The 21,383-nt window shown below is 39.7% G+C and overlaps 3 protein-coding genes and 1 long non-coding RNA gene across 6 annotated transcripts; all 4 read right to left on the bottom strand.

The window, feature by feature from the left end:
- Window positions 1-54: 54 nt before the first annotated feature.
- Window positions 55-618, bottom strand: LOC137936223 (uncharacterized). Its single transcript, XM_068780792.1, has one exon. It carries the CDS (start codon window positions 616-618, stop codon window positions 55-57), a length of 564 nt encoding a protein of 187 aa, XP_068636893.1.
- A 322-nt stretch (window positions 619-940) lies between these two features.
- LOC137936538 (uncharacterized) lies at window positions 941-6,387 on the bottom strand. Its single transcript, XM_068781271.1, has 6 exons — window positions 6,066-6,387; window positions 5,831-5,963; window positions 4,529-4,632; window positions 2,845-2,989; window positions 2,617-2,757; window positions 941-2,346 (listed from the first exon to the last, which is right to left on the bottom strand). Exons 1-6 carry the CDS (start codon window positions 6,104-6,106, stop codon window positions 1,207-1,209), a joined length of 1,704 nt encoding a protein of 567 aa, XP_068637372.1. The 5' UTR covers window positions 6,107-6,387; the 3' UTR covers window positions 941-1,206.
- Window positions 6,388-9,620: 3,233 nt separating this feature from the next.
- LOC137937866 (uncharacterized) lies at window positions 9,621-10,252 on the bottom strand. Of its 2 annotated transcripts, XR_011109675.1 has the most exons (3): window positions 10,189-10,252; window positions 9,892-10,094; window positions 9,621-9,780 (listed from the first exon to the last, which is right to left on the bottom strand). It is a non-coding gene; the product is annotated as an uncharacterized lncRNA (long non-coding RNA). The 2 variants fall into 2 exon arrangements; XR_011109674.1 differs by having other exon boundaries at window positions 9,621-10,094.
- A 544-nt stretch (window positions 10,253-10,796) lies between these two features.
- On the bottom strand, window positions 10,797-20,655 carry LOC137937554 (topless-related protein 1-like). 2 transcript variants are annotated; one of them, XM_068782621.1, is made up of 26 exons: window positions 20,548-20,655; window positions 20,312-20,458; window positions 20,030-20,209; window positions 19,806-19,919; window positions 19,523-19,681; window positions 18,455-18,632; window positions 18,242-18,365; window positions 18,027-18,142; window positions 17,710-17,875; window positions 17,509-17,618; window positions 17,334-17,403; window positions 17,122-17,195; window positions 16,902-16,997; window positions 16,698-16,793; window positions 16,112-16,239; window positions 15,782-16,016; window positions 15,533-15,697; window positions 15,358-15,453; window positions 15,089-15,232; window positions 13,397-13,507; window positions 13,132-13,311; window positions 12,735-12,863; window positions 12,519-12,614; window positions 12,224-12,412; window positions 11,889-12,055; window positions 10,797-11,578 (listed from the first exon to the last, which is right to left on the bottom strand). In XM_068782621.1, the coding sequence occupies exons 2-26, from the start codon at window positions 20,389-20,391 to the stop codon at window positions 11,377-11,379; spliced, it is 3,405 nt and encodes a 1,134-aa protein (XP_068638722.1). In that variant the 5' UTR covers window positions 20,392-20,458; window positions 20,548-20,655; the 3' UTR covers window positions 10,797-11,376. The 2 variants fall into 2 exon arrangements, with proteins under 2 accessions (XP_068638722.1, XP_068638723.1); XM_068782622.1 differs by having other exon boundaries at window positions 20,312-20,453.
- Window positions 20,656-21,383: the final 728 nt, after the last annotated feature.

Raw genomic sequence — 21,383 nt, 5'->3', positions numbered from 1 at the left:
ACCACCATGTGCACAGACCCCCCCCTCTCCTTTGCCGCTGTTTCATCCCTTTGATCACCAAGAAGGTGAATTAGACGGTGGCGAGAAAGAAGACGACGACGAACTGGCGAGGTTGCTATCAGTGGTCGCGCTGAGAGTGATGGAAGCAGCGCTCGGAGGAAGTTTCTTCATGGGTGCGATTGGAGGGGAGAAGGAATCTGCGTCTCCCTCTTCCTCCACCTCTTTACATCCGGTTGCTATTTCCAAATGAGAAGGAGAAGAATCCGGGGTCTCAAACGGTGTTGTGCTGCTGTCACTGGTACCTCCACCGCCGACACCCGCAGCGACTTGGTCGTAAATAGGATTAGAAATGTAAACGAAATGGTTAGTACCATCAGCTTCAACTTCTGCGTCCATGTTGTCTTCCGGTTGGTGTTGTGTGGCCTTGGTGGCGAGAGGAGGAGCGGAGATGAGGCCGATGAGACGTAGGCTAGTGGCAAATCTTTCTCGTCCGGACAGAGGTGGCTGCTCCTCCTCGTCCGCTTGTTTGCTGTCTGGGCCGCTGCGGAGGAGGGAGCAGTAGAGCTCGGCTAAGAGTACCAGGAGAAGACACAATACTATGAGCAGGCTTGAGGCCATTATTAACGTTCCCCATAAAACCAACTTCAACATTCCTCTGCCTGCGGTGAAGAAAACTGGCGGGATGGATAAAGACGAGTTAGAGTCTGGAGGGGTAGAGACGGATGGCCCAAGAGCACTTAAATTTTTTTTACAGTGTGGACTTCAGATTTGGCGGGAAAGACACATAGGAGTTCGTTGTTTGCTTGTGTTTGGGGAAGGCATAGGTGGCCTCATGTGTTCTGAATCTTCTGACATTAAGGCTGTTCAAGACATGAAAAAGAGAAAAACTAACCTGCGGATGCGGGAAATCATCCAGAAGCAAAATAAAATAATGGCACAATAAAAGGAATGATTTTACCTCATTATATTCAATCGATATATTGATCTATACATCCCAGTTAGTCATGTATGGGAATTACATTTCTACTAAATTTCGTGTATTTGCGGAACAAATGGATTTGCATATACTTTGCAAACGACTGAAATGTAGGGTAGATTCATTATGGAACAGACAATAGCTTTGCTCGGGGGCTGACTTCCCAGGGACAAACCTCTGATATTTCTGGATGTCAATGGTGAATCAGCCAAAGGGTCGGTAAGAAACAACTAGAATTTCTTCCCTCCTTTCAGTGCAGCAAATCGGGCTGCAAGTTCGTCATAGTCAGGTAGTTTAGGATGGACGTGGACACCGTTCGGGCTGCAACCATTGGGTTCAAATGAAGTGGCTCGAGCAGGCGCCTTTGTGACCTCCGTGGCTGGCTGCGTGGGAAGTGATATTGCTCTAGCTGGAAGACGGATGGACTCTGGCCGTAAACTTTCTCCTCTGGTCCGAGCATTTGGGGCCTCATCATTACCGGGGAGTAAAGCTTTCAGACCTTCCGGCTTTTTGCGGGCATCCAATGAGGTCGACGAACTCTTCTTGCTGTAATGAACAAGTAATTTGTCCATCGTCTCGTCCTCTTCCTCAACATTACGATCATTAAAAGTAGCCTTCCCACCCCATCCTTTTGATATCTCTGTAACACTCTCTTGAGCAGTGGGGGTATCCTCCTCAACTGAGGGTGGTTTCTTGTGTTTCCTCCTAACAGATCTTGGTTTGCCCTTTGCATCAGGCACAAAACTATCCTGGTCAATGTTAATGTCGTTCCCTTGAGCTACAAACTTTGTAGGATTCGATCCCATCTGTCTTTTCTCTGACCTCTGCTTCAGTGGGCTAGTGCACTCATTATCATCAGATCCTCTATGCTGCACCTCCAGCTTGCTCCTGTATTTGGGTCCATTCGGTTTAACATAAGGGGGAGGCATTCTATTACTGTAAGTAGGCTTCACATTTTCTGCGGACTCACTATAAACAGATGCATTTAACCCTGGTAGATTCTTGTTCTCGCTGGTCACAGGATGGTGGTTTCCATTGTCCTTGTTGAACTCTGGCCGATTAGTAAATTTAGCTCTGGGATTATTGGGTTCTGTTCTCTCTCTCGCATGAGATGAAAAATGTTCCTTCTCATGGGCATCTCTTCTGTCTGCTTTGACCTCTTTTACTGCTGTGTAGACAGGGTCAGCATTGAATGCCACCCTTTCATGAGATAAGTAGCCTTCCCTCTCATGCAAGTCTAGTGCTTCTGCTTTGACTTCTTTTCTGGCGGGTATACAACTGAATTCATTTCCATATGACAAAACCTCTTGCTTTTTGTCTGCTGCATTGTCCTTACCATTGGTAGCAGAACCACGTTTTGTTTGCCGATCCTGCATAAATAGAAGTTCAAACCATTAGATGGCATTTCCTGAGGCTGTAATGTTCTATGGATAGCAAAATTGGCAAAGGATCCTACACTTATTATCATCGTATATTCAAATTACAAGAGGCATAAGTTTTATTGCTTTATGGCCTATAATGGAATGCAATTGACACATTAAATATCTTGGTCTACCTGAAGAGAGTTCTTTTAATTTCATCTTTTGAACCAGTGAACTCAAATATGACAAGCACTTAGAAGAAATATCGGTGGTAATTACCACTGGAATTGTGGATGGTTTAGAAATCTTCTCTTTGAATCTCTTGGCATCCCATTTTATGGAAAATTCTGAAGCTATAATTTGCATCAGCTCAAGCTTCTGGTCTACTGAGGGAAGCTTCAAGATAATTCTGTCAACAAACTAATAACAAAACAAAATCACTGATTTAATCTTAAAGTTTGAACTACAAAAACTTTGAAGGCATAAAGAGAGCGAGAGATTTTGCACCTCTTGGTTCACAAATGACTCCAGTGAGTTACCATATTTCTCTGTAAATATTCGCCTGAGGTCAGATAATTCTGGCAAATCAGCAACCCTTGCAGCAGCAAACATCACAGTAGCTACAGCCTCCTTGCTTTCTTCAGGGCAGTCCCTGTAAAAAAGACAATATGATGTGTTCAGGAAAAAAAAATTAAAGAAAGAGAATTATTAGATGGCCTTACAAGTGCAAACAGCAGCCATGTTTCAACTCAGTAAGAACAGAAAATGGGACAGAAAGGGATAAGTGGTTAAGAAAATAATGATATGCACTTGGAAGACAGTATATTGAGTTTGGAACAACTTGGCCACTCAAAAGCATGGGTACTACACGTTGTTAAAGGAAGAAGACCGTTAATATTGTTGACCCTGATCACATCATTAAATAAATGAGGTGAAAAACTCCGACTATCCAAAGTGGTTATCAATCATGACTAATGTTGATATATAGGACCCTCAATTTCATCTAGTCATTCAAAAAAAAAAAAAAAAAAAACATCTGGCTTGATAAGTCTCTTTCCACACAACCTCTGCACAGTTCTCTCCGCCACCATTTTTTTGAGAAAAAAAGCCTTGTATCTAATAAGAGAGTGAATCCCCTATCAAGCAAACAGAAAGCAAGTACCTAAAAAAAGTTTTAGCATCAAGGGGGTATTTGTCTTTCTGGTCAGCATATATAAGTGACAACCTACAAATTGAAAATTAATGTTTGAAATGCTTTTTCCAAACCCATATGATGTTAGAGAAGGCTGAAGATCCATCTGAGTACATGGTGCCGCAAAAGAAGACATAAAAAAAAATTTACTCCTGAGTCCTCTAATAGAGCCCAATCAATTGATGGAGTTTCATTATTTATATTGGTAGTTAGTCTCATCAGAACAACAGATCCTTCTAACTACTAGGAGTGGAAGATAAAAAAGGATGTTATAGAGGTACTTGATTGTTTCCTTTTAAACATATGGGATCAACATTTCATCCAGTTATACATCAGCAACATGCATCCATGAAACCAGAAGATGTATATAGTGGATGCCAAATCTTGAAAATAAATATGAGTTTTAAACAACTCGAGTGCAAATTTTGAGAGGTATGCAAGGAAACAAATGTTTTTTTTCTTCTGAAAGACAAGAGCATAGGTATCTCAATAGTTAAAGTTAAGAACAGATTCCAGCTTAACTGATTTAGGATATGATTTTGAACAGCCTAAAGTGCAAAGTAGTCTACTTGCAGGCTGTCAGTCTTTCCACTTTTGGGATTGCATAGTTTTGACAGGAAACAAGCGCATCATCTGAACATACCTCTGGCAGTTGCATCTTAATCATGGACAACTTTTTTTTTCTACACGTTTGTAGACAAAGCATTGGTCATCTTTTTATTCTTTTCTTAGATATATAATTGATCACTTTGTTGTTACAATCTGCGACCAAGTAAAGACATTCATGTGGGCATAATGGAATCTTTGCCAAGGAATATTCCTCACTGACCATGAGAGCATGCCCCTAAGACAGCCTGAATGTTTTCTATTCATTGAGATTACTGTATCACCATCCCGCTCTTCATTAGCAGTGTATCAACAATAATGTATTAGATAACCTAGTACATTTAATTATGTCATAATGAAAATCCAAACATATAAGAAACAACTTTACCATACCTCTGCTTTTGCATCAACGAAAGCTGGCTCAAGATACAATCACAGAATTTCTCCATCAACTCATAAGAACAACCATGGTTAACCTCAGCTATCAGCCTTTCAGCCTGTCACGTGGCATATCAAGAAAACCTAATAAATTCCTTATCCCACATCAGTGGAAATATGGCAAGGTTAACACAGAGAAAGCGTCCTGATAGTAAGCACAAACAGCTGGAACATTTCCCTCAAAACAACAAAACAAGCTTCAGATATTCAGAAATGCAATTTGGAATGATCTGTCATCCAGGGCTGGTCTAAAATGTCATCTGCTTCCATAAAGCTTAAAAGGGATCTCGTCATATCTGGAATGAGGACTTTTGCATGTTTGCCATTTGATGAAGTAACAAAATGACCAGATTCAAGTTTGAACTCTACCCCTCTGCAAAGAGGGGGGAAAAGTATAAATTTGATAAGATCACATCCCTGGCCAACCTAGAATATCGAACCTCTGTTGCTCCTGAGAGAAATTCAATGGGTTCACTATATGACTTGGTCCAAGGTTAAACCTTGATTGTCTATCTGCTGAGTTATTCACAAATGCATTACACCGTCCCTAAACATCGAGCTTCTATGGCTCCAAAAAGACGAGAGAATAATAGAAGTTTTCCAAACAGATTGAAATTGCAAATCATTGCAATTTACCTAAGGATTTGATCAGGAAGTGGTTAAGTAGATCAAAGCCATGGAACTCGTATCTTTGACAGGTCATATTGGCTTCAATTTAGAGCAACTATCTAGCTTCCCAGCTAACACAAACAAAAGACACTCTTTTTCCAAAGCAGCATCGGACTAAAACCAGAAACTCAGGCACAAAGCAAATCAGTAAATCAGGATGTCAAAAACTGACATAAATGGCATGAAAAACAGCAAACAGAAAACTGGCAATGTGAAGGCTAGTATCAGTACAAAATATTTCGAATGATTTTTTTTTTTCAAATGCAGAACCAGAATGTTTAATAAAACAGTGAAATCGGAATGAATTTCCAAGAAATAGAAGTTAAAAAAGGAAAAGGAAAATTACTGAAAAGCTCAAGCCAGAGAATAATAAAAGAGAATTTACATAAATGGCATGATAAAATATATATATATCCAACAGGAGAAAAGAAAAAGAAAAAGAATCCTTAGAGAGCGCTCAGATGAAATTGCAGAGGAAGGATAAGATCCCGATCCGCTTTCACAGTCTCCGGTAAGCATAAAAATCACGTTCCGCCAATGAAAAGAAAAAAAGAATAACGGGGAAGATGAGAGAGAAAAGTTACGGACCTTGCCATAGGCATTTGTATCAGAACCTTTCAGAAGAAGGTCAGCAATGTCCTTCTTCAAATATCCGATGACAGCTCTCTTCTTCCTCTTCAGAATGTCCGTACGGTTCTTGAGCTTCGCGATCAGCGATTTGCTGCCACCAACCGGAGAAACTCTTCAACCAAATTGGAGTTGGAAGTAGAAGAAAGAATGCGAAAAGGACGACAAAAAGATGAAAGATTATTCTTCTTCTTACCATTTCGAGGAAAAACCCCGGCCACGCAAACCGTCCAGCATCTCCTCCGTTAGTTTCCTCTTGTCTCTCACCAAATAAGCAAGATCAACGCACAAACAAACCAGAGGAGCTGAAAACGAAGGCGACAGAGATCACCGCATGCAAATGCAGATGAAATGAAGATCAGGCTGGCGAAGCATTCGCCATTAAAGAAGGAATGTGAGAGGAGGAAGGCAAGAGATTCCCGATAGAGACTTCCAAGTTTCCGCTTACAAATCTAATCCATTCCGTTTAAGTAGTCTTCCAACGTTTGGGAATTCGTCTGTGTTGCCGCTCGCTGGAGTCTTCGCTCGTCACCGTCAAATTCCGTCTCAAGACGCGCGACTCGGGAGTCTCCAACCCATGATGGAGGCCAAGCCTCAGCTCGTCGTCCATGTCGATCCAAAAACCTAAATGTAATGACCGAATTAACCCCTGCCCCCGCCATGTGCTCAAGAGTAGTTGAACCTAATCAATCCAGCTAAGTGGGGAGTCAAGCCGGTAATGCTCATAATTAGCATTTAATAACCGTTTTTGGACCAAACTAGTCGAAGACCGAGGCGCGGACCAAAGTGAAGTCGCCAAGTGGCAGCCGAGCCGCGAGCCTGAGCTGGAACGCACATTTTTCGTGCGGCCTCCCGGAATTTACGTTCTATGCCATTGACTCACTGAGCTCATCAGTCTGGCCTCGGAAAACGACACCCAAAAGAACCTGTTAAAACCGCTTCTCTAAGATACCAACAGATTATATATAAAATAATTAAATTTATTCCTTGGCATGTGCGAGGCTGCTGGCCCGACAAGTAATTGTCAGTTGTGCGCGACAGCTTGAGCCTTGCTGCCGCACGATACGCGGCGGATGGCAAGATGGAAAGTCTGACAGTTTTACGGAATTGCCCCCTAAAGCGAAAACCTTTCACGTGCTGGAGCAGGCAGGGTCGGGCACCGTTAGAGAAATTGGATCAACCTTGGAGAGGTGTTTTTACGGCGATGTCGGGTTAGGGGTGTTTTGGTCATTTAAAACTGCAGAGGCGAAGGACGGAGTCCTCAGTTGTAGGTGACTTGGCGGAAGTTGAATGGTGGCGTGAGGAGTTTGTTTGGCGGGATCTCGATCATGGGCTTTTGACAGCTTGATGCTTAAGAGGAAAGCATTAGGTGGCGACAACTGGTTTTCCCGGCAATTCAATCGAATCCAACTAATTGCAAGACATGGAGAAGCATTTCGTTCGCTCTCCCTTTGGTTTTCTTTCTGTTTGTGAAAATGACCTCAATAGAAATAATTTCGCGGCCGCACAGCCAGCTCGGTGAGTGGTGGTGGTGGACCAGGAAAGAGAGAGAGAGAGAGCAGCAAGAGACTTTTTAGACTGTCCTCATCTCTCTGGACCCTTTTTGCTTCCCAATCCTCATCTCTCTCGTCTCTCTCTCTCGGTTCATCGTTTAATTGGGCTATCTCCTCTCGCCATCTTAGCTCTTCTCTGTTTTTCCCCTCAGTCGTCGAATCCTTTCTTCTCCTTCTCGCCATCTAATAATTTTATTTTATTTTTTAATTATACTATTAATTTATACTACACTAAAATTTAACTTATGTTATTAATAAAATATCTTATTTATTTATTTATTATATTCATTACTATTAATACTATATTAAATTAAAATTTTAAGAGTGATAATTAAGATATTGTTAAACTAAGAATTTGATTTATAAAAGTAAATAATTTTTTTTGAGTATTCTATATTTTATAATTAATTAAATTAATGATTTAATTTTAACTCATAATTTTTGTATTAGTTTAGACTAAATTACAATCTATCTTGATATATTAATAAAATATCCTACTTAATTATTTATTATGTTAATATATTTTAATATTATATTAAATTACTAATTATAAAAGTAACAATGTTTATTTAAGTTTATTATGTCAGAGGTGTCGTCTACTCTTGTTAGAGTTTATGGTCTGAGTTAGGTATTTGGCTTTCTGCACCTTAAATGGTTAGTCTTTTCGGGTTGTATTGGCTAGGTATCTGACTCAGAACTTTGAAGTTAAGTGAGCTTGACCAAGAGTAATTCTAGGATGGGTGACCTCCGGGAACTATTCTTGGACTTTGACATATTATTATTTTAGATATATTATTTGTTTTAGTATATTATAAAAAGTAATTATTTCTCTTGTTTCCACTAAATTTTCTATTTTGGCCATGGCCCGCATTAGTATCTTGTGAGAAGCGGCTCCAGAATGGGTGGGGTGGGTGTCAGAGTGGTTTGAGTTAGGTATTTGACTTTCCACACCTTAAACGGTTAGTTTTTTCGGGTTGTATAGGATGGGTGACCTCCGGGAACTACTCTTGGACTTTGACATATTATTATTTTAGATATATTATTTGTTTTAGTATATTATAAAAAGTAATTATTTCTCTTGTTTCCACTAAATTTTCTATTTTGGCCTAAAAACCAGATACGATGGAGGAAAGACAGGTGAGGAGCTAAAATCAGATTGAAATGCCTTACAGAAAAAGAAGATTGATCGATGGAAGTCGCTCTAATGTTGATCATCCACGCAAGACAAGGAATGATCTTATCCTTGGCTGCGCTCCTTCACACTCGACAAAGTACGTTGTGTTCTTCCGTAGGGCACTGGTATAAGGAAAAGCTGCCGTGCATTAGAAGAGGCCCAAGGGGCAACAGTGGAAGGTTCAGATTAACAACGAGTGGAAGAGACATCGACCTCAGCAATCGGATCTCGGATCTTTATCTCCTGACCGTTGGAGTTGTGACCTTTGTTAATGGAAAGCACTGGAGAAGAGAAAAGACGTTTTATCCACGAAGTGGGATTCCTCTTCCATTGGCGGAGGCTAGTTATTTAACTTTTGAATGAAGCAATCCGCTTCAGACAAGGAATAGCCAAAGGCCAAAAGAACCTCTTTAACTATCCATCAAGCCATGACGAATTCGATGGATATTTCCAAGACAGAATAAATAGAGAGAAAGAGGAGAGGAGCAACCGCCCTCCTCCTCCATATGTTCGCTAATGAAGGGTGGTGAAGAGGGACACCACCCTCCTTCCTCAATCTTAAGGGAGGAATAGGGAGGAGAGAGAGACACCCACTCCCTCTTCTTAAATTCTGCTTAGAGGGAGGGAGGAGGGGGGACTTCTCCTTCTCTCAATTATGACACCATCAGTTTTTTATGACAAACTTCTCTATGCTTAATGTATCCGCATTGCTCAATCAAGAGACAAGAGATCAGTCACCCTTCTCCCTGCTCAAGAGGACGAGGAGGGCAACAACCTATGAAGACAACCAAACAACTTCAAACAACCAATCTGAACAGAATGAACCAAAGAAGGATATTCAAAACTTACAATCCTTCTCCATTTTCTTTCCACAAAGTCGTCAATTAGGAACTCATTTCATTTTAATGTGATTAGTAAAGATTTGTAAGTCGGGTATCTCAGATTTTTGTCCATTTAAACATTAGAGGATACGTTGGACATGAGCGTTAAAACATGCGAGCTGTTCATGGCCGGCTACCAAAAGTCCAAACAGTATAACGACTTTATTTGCTGATAAAAGACTTGTTAAAGTGGATCGTCAGTCGGTCCTAGCCATGGACGACCTGAACTTTACATAATCTTGGAATTATTTCATGTAACTACAGTAACGTGAAGAAATGACGAAGTCTACAATGATCATCCATCTGGAAAAGGGAAAGAAAAAACGACAGAATGTGTCGTTAGTTTAGAGCATTGTAGACCAACGTGGGAGCTACTCGGCTGCCGGCCGGCGAAGAGAGATTATTATCACTTACCAGAAGCATCTCAGCACGCTGATGACGAAACGGAAGAGATAGTTTTGATGGTGGAGAAGATCTCTTCGAACCAATCTCTCCAGGTTAGTGTCTCGTGGAAGGAGATGGCTGTAGTAGAGAATGGTCGCAACGGATGCCGCCGGCCTGTTCATCAGAGACCACAATAGCCTAACCAGAGACCGAACCAGAATGGGCGCAAGCGACTGCAAACCGAAAAGACATCATCCATTAGCCGGGAAAGAAACAATTTTGAGATTTCTTTGCAAAGAGAGAGGGAGAGAAGAGGAAGAGAAGCACCATTTCTTGCAGGGTGATTCAGAAAGAGGCAAGAAGAATTCATGTTGGCATCAGTGGAGTGAGGAGACTGGAGAGTGAAGAATGTGACTGGGGCGGCTTTTAGAGAGCTCCAACTGCTACCATTCTCACCCAAAGTTCAGACCTACCGGTCCAATTATATCAGTCTGTTATATTTCGACACGTTTGTTGTTCTGATGGCATTGGACCTATCGACCCTTCTGAACAATTGGCATCTTCTGCGAGGTCAGTGTTCATGCAGAAAGAGTTTTTAAATACCTTCTGCTGGTACTTTTTGTTTCTTTTTCGTTCTTTTTGTCTTTTGCATTATCTGCCCTTGTTACGAGCGGTTTACTGGCCGTAGTGCTGGTTTTTAACCCAAGGTAGATGATACTATTGATCTAATACGGAAAACCATTTGGTACAAATCGGCTATCTCAACCGATCACTATTATATTCCGCACCAAATCAAATGGTTTTTCTTATTGAATCAGTAATATTTGCAAAAGATAATTGGGTTACTACTCCCAGTAGCTTCCCTGGATCATGGCTTCAGCCAGCATAACATCGCCTTTGAAAATTAAACATGTTCTATTTACTGGAATATGCCATCAGGAACTGATAAGGAAATTAATGAAATTAACTGAATTTACACATCCCAAGTGACAACTCTTTCTGAGTTCTCGATAGAGGAAACAAAAATATATCCAATTGAATGGAGAAGGACAGCAAACCCTAAAGTTCTGAATAAAATATTATCCAATTGAATGGACAAAGACAACCAGCCCTAAAGTTCTGAATACAAGGTATATATATATATATATATATATATATATATATATATATATATATAAGAAGCTATGTGAGCAATCAAGAAATTGAAAAATAATAAATAAAAACTTGCTACTCCTTATTTCCGCTATGACTGACAAATGATTGACAACCCTCCACATCTGATATCCAATTTCTTGCCTCCCTACCCTTGTAACTTCAAGTTACAGTGCCTCATACAGAAGGTAGTTCTTTTTAAGAAGAACTTGATACTTTTTTCTCCAGCGCGACCTGCAAGACCCCAAGCTTCTCTTTCTTCGGGGTATGCCCAAAAGAAGGGCTCAAACATGGTGAGTTCAGGAAGGAAGCCTGCCATACCATTCTTTTTTACAGTATAGGCACCCAATGCCTTCGATGTTATCACCTCGGTGGTTGATCGGAAACAGGGTTTGAACTAGATGCAACGCTTGGACCACTACTGTTCTCAGGTGGTGCCGCTGTACCCCATTTTCCCTCTGATTCCAGTGGCTCAAGGACTTGGACTCCACCATCAGCTAAACCAAGTGCAAACTGATTGGGTTCAGATGGATGTGCAGCAACAACAAGTGGATATATAGTGGAGCTGAAAAGATTATAACAGTTAGTCAGCAAAGAATAAAAATGAATCACATTATACAAAATAGAAAGCCACGACTAATTGTCCACTGGGTGCACCGTATAGTAATGCTAATTAGACAACCCCGTTGATTCTTAGAGCAGAAGTATTTAGGCAACATCAACTTATCAATCAGGAATCTGCAGTAGATTTAATTTGCCTGTTTTGCCTAGTCTAATAAGTTCATCACTGCCTCAAGTTTATACATTCTCCAGACTTGAATGAAAACATCCAGCTTGAATTCTACAGCAGTTCTCTGAGTGACATATGTGAATACCTGAGATTTGCTGGTAGATATGCCGTGGAATTAATACGACACCTCAATCTAAGGTTTGAGGAAGTGAAGACACTGATGCTCCCATCGGTAAAGCTTGTATATATCAACTGGCTGTCACATGAATAAGTTGCATGCGTGATGGGCCCACTTGATTCTCGTGCTACAAACTATGACCAAATCCAGTTATCATGGTCAGAAAAGAATTACATTGACATTTCAAAGATAAAGATGTAGAGTAGGAGAAAACTTTGAGGCAAAAGAGAACAGATATTGCTATCAATGCATGAAACATGATAACAAAGGCACTTATGAAGCACTACCTAAATAGCACCAACCTGTTTAACTATTTCAAGGCTGGGAGCCTCATATATGGTAATCTGTGTTTCATGAACAGCAAGAAAGTGAATGTGATCTTGGTGAAACTGGACACGTGTCTCTGCAAGAGATGTTGTTGCCCGGCCGGCCGGAGTCTGCAAAAATTTACTGGCCTGCTTTTCCCATCCATCTGTACTCCAGATGCATAGCTGAAAAACCAACTTGATGACTACAATCACCTGTCTCTTCTAAACATGGTGTGTGTGTTTGTGTAGAGAGAGAGAGAAAATTGGCTTTCTCAGTCGGTTAGCATACCTGAGCATCAGCACCTGATGAGACAAGTACATTTAGCACGTTGGAGAAAGCAAGACCAGTAATTCGCTTCTGGTGTCCTTTGAGCTTGCTTTTAATCTGTGTGAAACATTAAACCAAGTAGAAAACTGTCATTGTTCATTTTAAATTACCACGAGCACCAAGCAATAAACCTTACTTATTGCTTCAGCTTCCTATGAAGAGAAAGAAGCACAAAACCTCATCAACGCGGACATTATAAATAAAGATCTGAGAATCGTCCATGCCAATGGCAATGATGTTATTGTCCTGAGGATGGAAAGCAAGACATGTGGCAGCAGGTGGTGGGGCCATGAATGTGGTCATTGTCTGCAATTGGAAAAAAAATATCAAATACTGCAACACCAACAAGTCTACAAACATGAACCTCCATGTCCCATCATTTTGTTCGGACATGCTTTCTTTGAATCTCCTAAGATCGCTGTTTGACGCAAAATCATGAAAAAGGGTTTTATAGGCCGACAACCAAAAGATCTTTGTTTGAGCTCACATTCTGAACCCTTCCATAGATAAAAAGGTCTAATCGGCCAAACCACAGAGTAACCACGTGAAATTTTCTGCATTGTATCACATTTACCTTAAATGTCATCATGTTGAAAAGAGAGATTTTCCCTCCTGAAGCTGACATAACATAAGAATCATTCTTCGAGAGTGCAAAGCAAGGCACGGCTTCTTCAGGATTATTATCGTTGATCTCATTTGTCATCAATATACCACTTGCTGGCTGCCACAACACTGGAGGTACACTCGCGTTTGCCTGGAAAAAGCATTTGACAGTTAAATGATGAACATCATTTACGGAGTACAAAGAAAATGTTCCAATAAAAGGAAACAACCAAAACCTTTCCAGTTGGATTTCGCTCATTCCTTTGCCATTTCCAAAGTTTATGAACAGCATTAGATGCTAGAGCCAGTATGCCAACACCTGAATTAGTATACATCAACCTAGACACCTGGAATAATTCATTAGAGATGTGAGGATCAAAGGAACTGCAAGAATTTACATATAAATAAAAAGGATACAAAGATTATGTTCAGATGATTTGAGCAATAATTTGAATAAGAATAATACCTGAAGGCTTATAAAAAATATTTATACATAAATATAATAGATACTCATCTTTGTTCAAGTCTTTGGACATGGAAGCTTCAAAACTATGAAAGATCATTAAAAGGTTAAAATATTATTTAAGAGAAGACACAGGAAATTGTGACCAAAGCAACAAAGAAATCCTTCTCCTAAGTGACGGCCAGTGCTGTAAAACCTTGACCAGATCGGTTGATTGAAAGAGATTCAACCAGAACCAAGATCCTGCCCAGGTCAAGAAGAGATGACATCCAGAAATCTGATCAAGCTCCATTGACTGGTTCACTGGCTGACCAGGCCCAGTCTCCGGGTCACACTCATCACAGTGGAGAATTCCCATCATGACGAAGAACAGGGGTCTTCCCCTACCGACACAAAAAGTCACACCCCCTCACCCTCTCTCAGTAAAATACAAAGAAAGGAGGGGTGCTGCTGCCCCTTCCACCCCCCCTTTCACTTTATTCTAAATGATGGCGGAAGGCAGGGGAAAATTAACTTTTAGTTTTTGTTTTTATACATTATGACATCATTCTAACATCAAACCGGCTCAAACAGCGGTCAAAACCCAATGGCCTGGATTCAACTGGACCCAGTCAACCCACAGGGTCAATTTTTATAAAATTAGTCATGACATTTTCAAAGCAATAATTATTGAGACAGATTTTCTGGATGAAGTTCTATGCATTGACAAAGTGTGACCCACAAAAATATGGACAACCAAAACTTACATTTATGATTTATGTAAGAGAAAAACTAGAATGTTTACTAGGAATAAAATCACACTCATTATGCCCCATACCAGATGAGAATTGAGCCCAAGACCTCACATTATAAAATAACTGGTCCATCAGTCAATGAATGAAAATTTGCAGAAAGTAGCATTTGCTTTTGCGCTGGCAAAGGTCATCAAATCCATGTTCATATCACTGAACTGAAAATATTTTCCCCCAGAAAGTATTCTTGTTTTTTTCCAGTGCTTATGGCATACAGAAATGTATAACAGAAGCCATGGTCATGTAAATTAGTACTCATCCGAGTCTGAGGTACAAATTAAGCACTAATCAGAAATAAGAGAATCTTTATGCTTTCAAACATCAGAGCGAAGCAAAAAATAATATTGATACTCCGATGTAAAACCTTAAAAACATAAAAGGAGAAAATCACTACGCTATGGAGGGACATGGAAAAGGTTAGAGCACAATCACAGAAATTTTAGCCAAGGATGACTATCTACTTGGTTTTATTTCACACAACTCACAACTTGATACGATTCAAAACTAGAACATAGATTGAAACTGTGGTGAAACACCTCCTCGAGATAAGTAATAATATTTAAGAGTTTTACAAAACTGATATATCGAGATTATTGTAAAGACGAAGAATGCAGAATTTTGACTTGCTTCATCTCTTGAAACATAAAAGGTGAATTGGGTTTCCATAATCATACCTTTATGGCCACTAGATTATCCGGTAGCCTGAGGGTGCGGCATTGGGAAGGTTCATTAATTTCCACTAGTTTCCATATCTTGGATTTCTCTAACGAATCATCAATTCTGGGTTTTATGTCCCCAAGGTTGCGGAGGTCTCCATTCTACAAAATTCCATCGTATTTAACAATGTGAGTGATACTGCTAACAACTCACATCCATTCTTTCCAATGTACAACATTTGTTCATACCTCACTAGTCACTAGTAAATAATTTGCAACAAACTTACAAGTTCTCCTGGAGCAGTCACTGGGCCACCTCGATCACCAACACTAGCACCAACAGCAGTAATAATGGGTCCCAGAGGGCTAATTCCCTGAAGAGACTGCAATAATACAAGCACTTTTGAATTTTCATATACATGTCTAAAATCTAGCTAGACGAAAAAGAGTTCAAGGAGCTACCTTTGATGCGGCCTCAGAAACAGCTCTAGAAGCATCGAAAGAGCGATTCTCAAGAGTATGCAGTAGTCGAAGCCCATCAGCATTTGCTAGTATCTTTATCCCATTGTCATTTGTGGATACAGCAAGTAGCATTCCTTCCTTGTTAAACCGGACACGGGGAGAGTTCTGAAACACACGTGAAATAATAAGCAAAGCTTTTATTCTGACAGTCTTTAGAAGGAAAAGAACCCACAGAGATCAGCCATTTACCGGCAATCCACCATCTGCATCAGTGGTGGTCAGGATGTTTTCCACATCCATGTCCCAGAACTTGACCAAAAACTCATCTCCACAAACCAAGAACCGGTTCTTTGTGGTATCAAACTGCACAATCACCAAGGATCGCTTTCCAAGACCTTGATATTGTCGCTTTACAGCCCCCTCACTTTCATTCCACTCCACAATGTGAGATATTCCATCTTTTCCCGTCCCACATGAGAAAAGCCTATGAATTGGAGACAGACAAGTCTTTAGTTAAAATTGACAATGCAAAAACATTGGATTAAAGAAAGGAATTGTCTGATGCTAAAATTTGTAAACCTTGTTCCATCAGCACTGTATGCCATGGTTGTACACGAACTATTCGGAGCTTCATAGTCAACTCTGGAGCCCATATTATCATATAGCCACGCCTTAATTTTTCCATCAATGGCAGTTGAAAAGATAAACTGAAAAACATAGACAAACATAGACAAACAAAGCATATCAAAAATTCTCTTTCTGTCAACATAGTAGGCCAACCATTTCTGCCACCCAGCATTCATATGTCCTAAATGGAAAACACATAAGCAATCCAGATTATATGATCCTATCACTCTACGGATAGGACAATGACATTTATCATTGGTTTGAACTATTATTATGCACTATGCAATAAATAAAAAGTATACAGATTATCAACATATTTATCACTATATTTTTCTTTTAGAAAAGAGCATTCACATTATATAGTCCCATCATACATCTATTGTTAGTGACAAGCTATTTTATAATCTGGTTAAAAAAAATAGGCTTTATAGTAATAAGAAATAGCGAATATAAGAATCCTAACTTTCAGGCTCAGTGAGTCTTTTAAACTGTAGAAGATACAAAGACCACCACAACACAATAGAATTGCAAATACTACCTGGATGTTTTCCTTGTAATGTGGACAAACTGAGTACACTGATGCTTCATGACCTTCAAAAGTGAACTGTTTGGTACCAGTTATGGCATCCCATACCTGCAACAGCATACAGTTTTCTAGCAATGAATAAGCATTTCAGAATTCACTTACTTCCTTTTTGAGAATGCAGAAATTCATTTACTTAGAGAGCAAAGAAAAACAAACCTTTATGGTTTTATCATCACCACAAGTTATTATACACAACTGCTTGTTTGGACTGGCAAAAGCAAGATCATTAACATTCCCAGCATGGGCATCAATCTATATGACCACAAAGGTTCATTAAGAGTTTAAAACTGAAAAATATACCAATAAGGTAATTCTGTAAATGATATAAAATGGCATATCTTTGAATATAAAGATGATAATTCACTATGATAAGGACCTCAAGGTGATGTCTCAGATCATCTCTGCCATTGTAGGAATATACATGCACAATATTCTTGGAATAAGCAACTCCTGAAAGATTAAAACTTCAACCCCTCATAACAATGTAGTTGACAACATAAGAATCCAGCTTATCACAAGGCATGAAAACCAACTACTTTGGTTACCATAGCATATTAGAACAATAAGAGCATAAAAAGGAGTACACACCAAAGAGTGATCCATCTGGACTCCACATGACACGGTTAACAGACACAACAGGATCCTTGAGCAAAGCTGCCTGTTTTCAAGATATGTTAAAATTTTGCTTACAAGAAAAAATGCAACAGATTGCTGTCAAAAATGCAAATGCCAAGGCTTCAAGTTTACAAATGCCAGGACACACCTGAAGGTGCACCCCACAAGTGCCTAGGTCCCAAGGCTGGAAATTTCTAAGAGCAAGTCTCTCTCTAGAGCCCACATCCCAGAGTCCAATATCACCCACATTTGTACCAACTGAATTTACAATCATCAATGTGATTCAGTCAACTAAGTGCAGGGAGAAAGAAACAGAGAGAGACAAAGAATCTAAAAGCCCAGAACTAACCAAGTAGAAGGGTCTGCTGGACAGGATGAAAATCCATGCTCATTATAGAGGAGCCCTGATTTAGAGTCATAGCCACAGTTTTGGGCAGGTCCTCAGTAGAGTAGTGGCTCCGAGAATGACCCTGTCCAGTAAATCCAACAGGTAAAATATTCACAGGGAGATTGACCTGCAACAAGATTTACTTTTAGCAAAACAACACATAATCCCTTTAACCAAGAAGCTTAGAGTAAATAACTAATCAGGAAAAAAGAAACAATAGTTCCTGTAAAAATGGTAGTAGAAGTTAGAAAAACAGAATGTTCAGCATGATATCGTACATCACCAGTAAGGCCCATTGGCCGAGTTCTCTTCAGAACATGATCAGAATCAGCTGTCTGACAGTCCAAGGCAGGATTGTTCATTGGAGGGGTCCTTGGCCGCTTCAAGATAGCAGCTATGATGAGGAAACATCACCAAACAGAATCAATAACAGAGTACAACTACAGTTACGTGCAGAACCAACCCAGCACCACGACATATATGCTTTAATCACCTGCATTCATAGGGTTACTTAGGGCTATAGGTCCCCCTGAAACAGCAGGATGAGGAATGGGAGAGGCATTTGTCATCCACCCTGCAAGTGAAGTTGGAAGAGGTGCAGGTCCTGGCTGAAAGGGCTGGGAAAAGAAACACCACAATCAGTACCCAACAGATTAAAAAAGGGTGTTTTGCAAATAAATCTGGGGCATCATGATTTGCCACTTACTCCATGAGCCCCAAGTGGAGGGAACCCTGAGGGTTTTGGCATGCCCGTTATCATGGGATTATTCACAGGAGATGGTGCACGAGCACCATTTTGTTGTCCACAACTATGATCAACAAAAAGGGTCTTAATATCTGGGTTTGGTCTTGGATTCTTACAGAGCTGATGTTGCCAATTCAAACTGAAAAAACAAACCAAAATATGAAGAAATTGTCTAGCAGCTTCATCAAAATCAAATCTACCATTAAATATTAGAAAGTAACAACATTGAAAATTACAAGATGACAACAGAAGGTGCCAGTTTTAACCAGTTTTAAGTATGAACTGCAAATACCTTCAAATCACCCAAAACTTTGAAGAAGGGATCCAAGGAACTAAAGCAATTTAAGATAAACATATAGGTAAAATCTAGTGTTACACTAGATTGTTCCAAGAGCACCAAATTAAGGATGTCAGAAGTGGCCCAATTTAAGTTATACATAACTCCCACTATAGTAGCACTCATACAATATTAATCATCTCTAAAATTAATACATTAAATCATCACACTAATCACAACCCATCTTTTTTTATTGGTTATGATAGGAGATGATATGCAGACATTTGTAAAAATTAAAATGTCATTTGATCTCATTGGCAAGAGAAAGGGTGACTTGGCAGCAACTTGCTGTTGACACTGCCCTCCCACTTCCTTTCTTTTTTAATGTCTCTTGCTTTTCTTACTGCCGTATTTTCTGTATCCCTAAACCATTGATAACCTCTTAACCGAAACCACTTTCATTGTTATAAAAAAAAGTTGGAGATAACATGTTTTTCAAGACCCACCATACAAGTAGTTCTGTTAAATCATAACTTAAAGTCAGTCCCAGCTTATGACTTATGAAACACGGCTCTTTCTAGGGAGCAAAGCTTCCCCAATCAATGCCACATTGATTGTCTTCATATATTTGTCAACTTCAACCAGATCATACCAAGCAAAAAAAAGCATAGGAAAATAGCAGCAAGAATCCACAGCCAAGCAAAATTTGAAAGATAAGCAGGATAAGAGAGAGAAATCAATTCACAATTTACCTCTGATTGATTAGGGTTCGCAGTCTGGAAGTCTTCAATGCAGGGAACTGAAGTTTTTCACGGAAAAGTGGGTTTGCTTCTATCAGCTTTTTAAGTTCCACAAGCATTATACTCCTTGCAGACTTGGTGTCGCCATATTTTGATAGTTGCTCATTCTCCCTGAACAATTGGAAGCACAAAAGGGTTCCATAACCAGGCAAACATCCGTGGCTGCAAATTAAAGTAGGAACTGGCCAAAAAGTTTCCAGAGACGGATACCCCATTTAAATTAAAGGGCTTGTACCTAAAGTTTTCCAGTGTCAGTAATTGTGTTATTTCTTTGAATAGTTCTTCATTGAATGCCGCAAACACTCTCAGGTCCTTAACAAGGATGTCAACGGCTTTTGACCGATCATGCCTGCAGATTCCATACACAAATGCAATATATCAAGCCATTTAGCTTCTCTCAATTCAGGAGCGGGAAAGCAAATAAAGGGAAGGGAAGACAGAAAAATTAGAGAAACATACTTATCAAGCGCTTCGAGGTATTTCTGCTTACGGATCTCAAAAAAAATCTTCATCGAGTATCTATTGTCATCAACTTTAGTAAAACCAGAAAGATACTTCTCCACCTCATCCCACTCGCCGTTAATAACAGCATCTTCAAAATATTTCATGTTGAAGTAAAACCCTGATTCCTGCTCCAATCTTCAAATAAAAACCAAAAAAAAATTAAATTAAATTACATTAAATCCAATCACAAGCCTTTAAAAAAATAAAACAGAGATTTTTAAAAAACCCATAACCTACTTATGGACCGCCTCTTTGAATTTTTCCTCTTCCAAAAACTGAAGTATGAGAAAGACGAGCTCTCTGCTGAGCGAAGTCATATTTCGGATCAACGCCAAAAATCTCGAAACCTCAAGGATCGTCCGAATTCCAAACTAAAACCCTTTTCTTCAGCCCAAAAATAAAAAATAAATTATTAACAAAAAATAAATCTTAAAAAAAAAAAAAAAAGTATATGAGAGGTAGCCATCACACACCTCCCGATTCTCCTTCCACCCCAACCCAAATAATTAGTAGATCTTTATTCCTCCGCTGCTCTGTCTTCTAAAACCACAAAACCTATTTAGGTCCAAGACGGAACAATCCCAAAGGCAAAAAAGAAGAGTGAAGCGAAAGCTAACAAACAAAACTAAATACTAAACGAAAACGAGGGATGTGGAAAAGGCCAGGTATAAGCACACCTGCTTATCAATCTCGCCTATCAAAAATGCAAACAGATACGTCTGTGGACTTATTAAGACGCGGTTTTCTTCGGGCGAGATTCGAGGGTGGAGTGGATTTGAAGGGTGTTGGAAGTTCTCGTTCCACGTTCCACGTTCCAGTCCGAGGGCGACTGGGCGACAATCCTCCATCCATTCAGATGGAATTATTACTTCCCTACTAAAAGCTAAACTTTAAACTAAATATAGTAAACATATTTTGTCTCTTCATACTTATATTAAGCTAAAGAAATTAACCCTAAAAAGACAGAAAATAAAGACACCTCTCCCTTTTTCCGCCTCTCCCAATAGTTAGAGTTCCTCTCTTTTCATCTTCCCTCGAGATCTTTTGTGTTGGGTATTTGGTTTTCGAGCTTTTTTATTTTGGTAGTCAGGTCACCTCCTAACTTGACATAGTGAGCCAGGGTGTTATAAGTGGATGAAGGGTCCACATCTCAATTGTTCTACCAAACCAAGACCAAAAGGAAAGTGTCGATTGCCTTAGGGTTACTTACTATATGTTACATTTAGGTGCGGTCAACTTTCATTTTCACTTTCACTTTCACTGTCACCGGTTTGGTTAATAATACATCTTGGTGACGATCGAAAGACGT

Source organism: Aristolochia californica, unplaced genomic scaffold (assembly GCF_029961685.1).
Source record: "Aristolochia californica isolate CCGP_79_NKW_82.1479 unplaced genomic scaffold, dmAriCali1.0.hap1 SCAF_7, whole genome shotgun sequence".
Classification (NCBI taxonomy): Eukaryota; Viridiplantae; Streptophyta; class Magnoliopsida; order Piperales; family Aristolochiaceae; genus Aristolochia; species Aristolochia californica.
The sequence above is the reverse complement of the archived record's forward strand: the minus strand, read 5'-3'. Positions and strand labels throughout refer to the sequence as shown.

What these genes read in the sequence shown, in the direction of transcription:
- LOC137936223 (XM_068780792.1), bottom strand. Translation starts at nt 618, where the DNA reads ATGGCCTCAAGCCTGCTCATAGTATTGTGTCTTCTCCTGGTACTCTTA.
- LOC137936538 (XM_068781271.1), bottom strand. Translation starts at nt 6,106, where the DNA reads ATGCTGGACGGTTTGCGTGGCCGGGGTTTTTCCTCGAAATG. An exon ending in ATACAAATGCCTATGGCAAG is followed by an intron (nt 4,633 to 5,830) that starts GTCCGTAACTTT and finishes GCCACGTGACAG; the next exon opens with GCTGAAAGGCTGATAGCTGA. An exon ending in TCGTTGATGCAAAAGCAGAG is followed by an intron (nt 2,990 to 4,528) that starts GTATGGTAAAGT and finishes TCTTTTTTACAG; the next exon opens with GGACTGCCCTGAAGAAAGCA.
- LOC137937554 (XM_068782621.1), bottom strand. Translation starts at nt 20,391, where the DNA reads ATGACTTCGCTCAGCAGAGAGCTCGTCTTTCTCATACTTCAGTTTTTG. An exon ending in CTTGTGGGGTGCACCTTCAG is followed by an intron (nt 17,404 to 17,508) that starts GTGTGTCCTGGC and finishes TCTTGAAAACAG; the next exon opens with GCAGCTTTGCTCAAGGATCC. An exon ending in GCCTTGAAATAGTTAAACAG is followed by an intron (nt 12,056 to 12,223) that starts GTTGGTGCTATT and finishes ATTTGGTCATAG; the next exon opens with TTTGTAGCACGAGAATCAAG.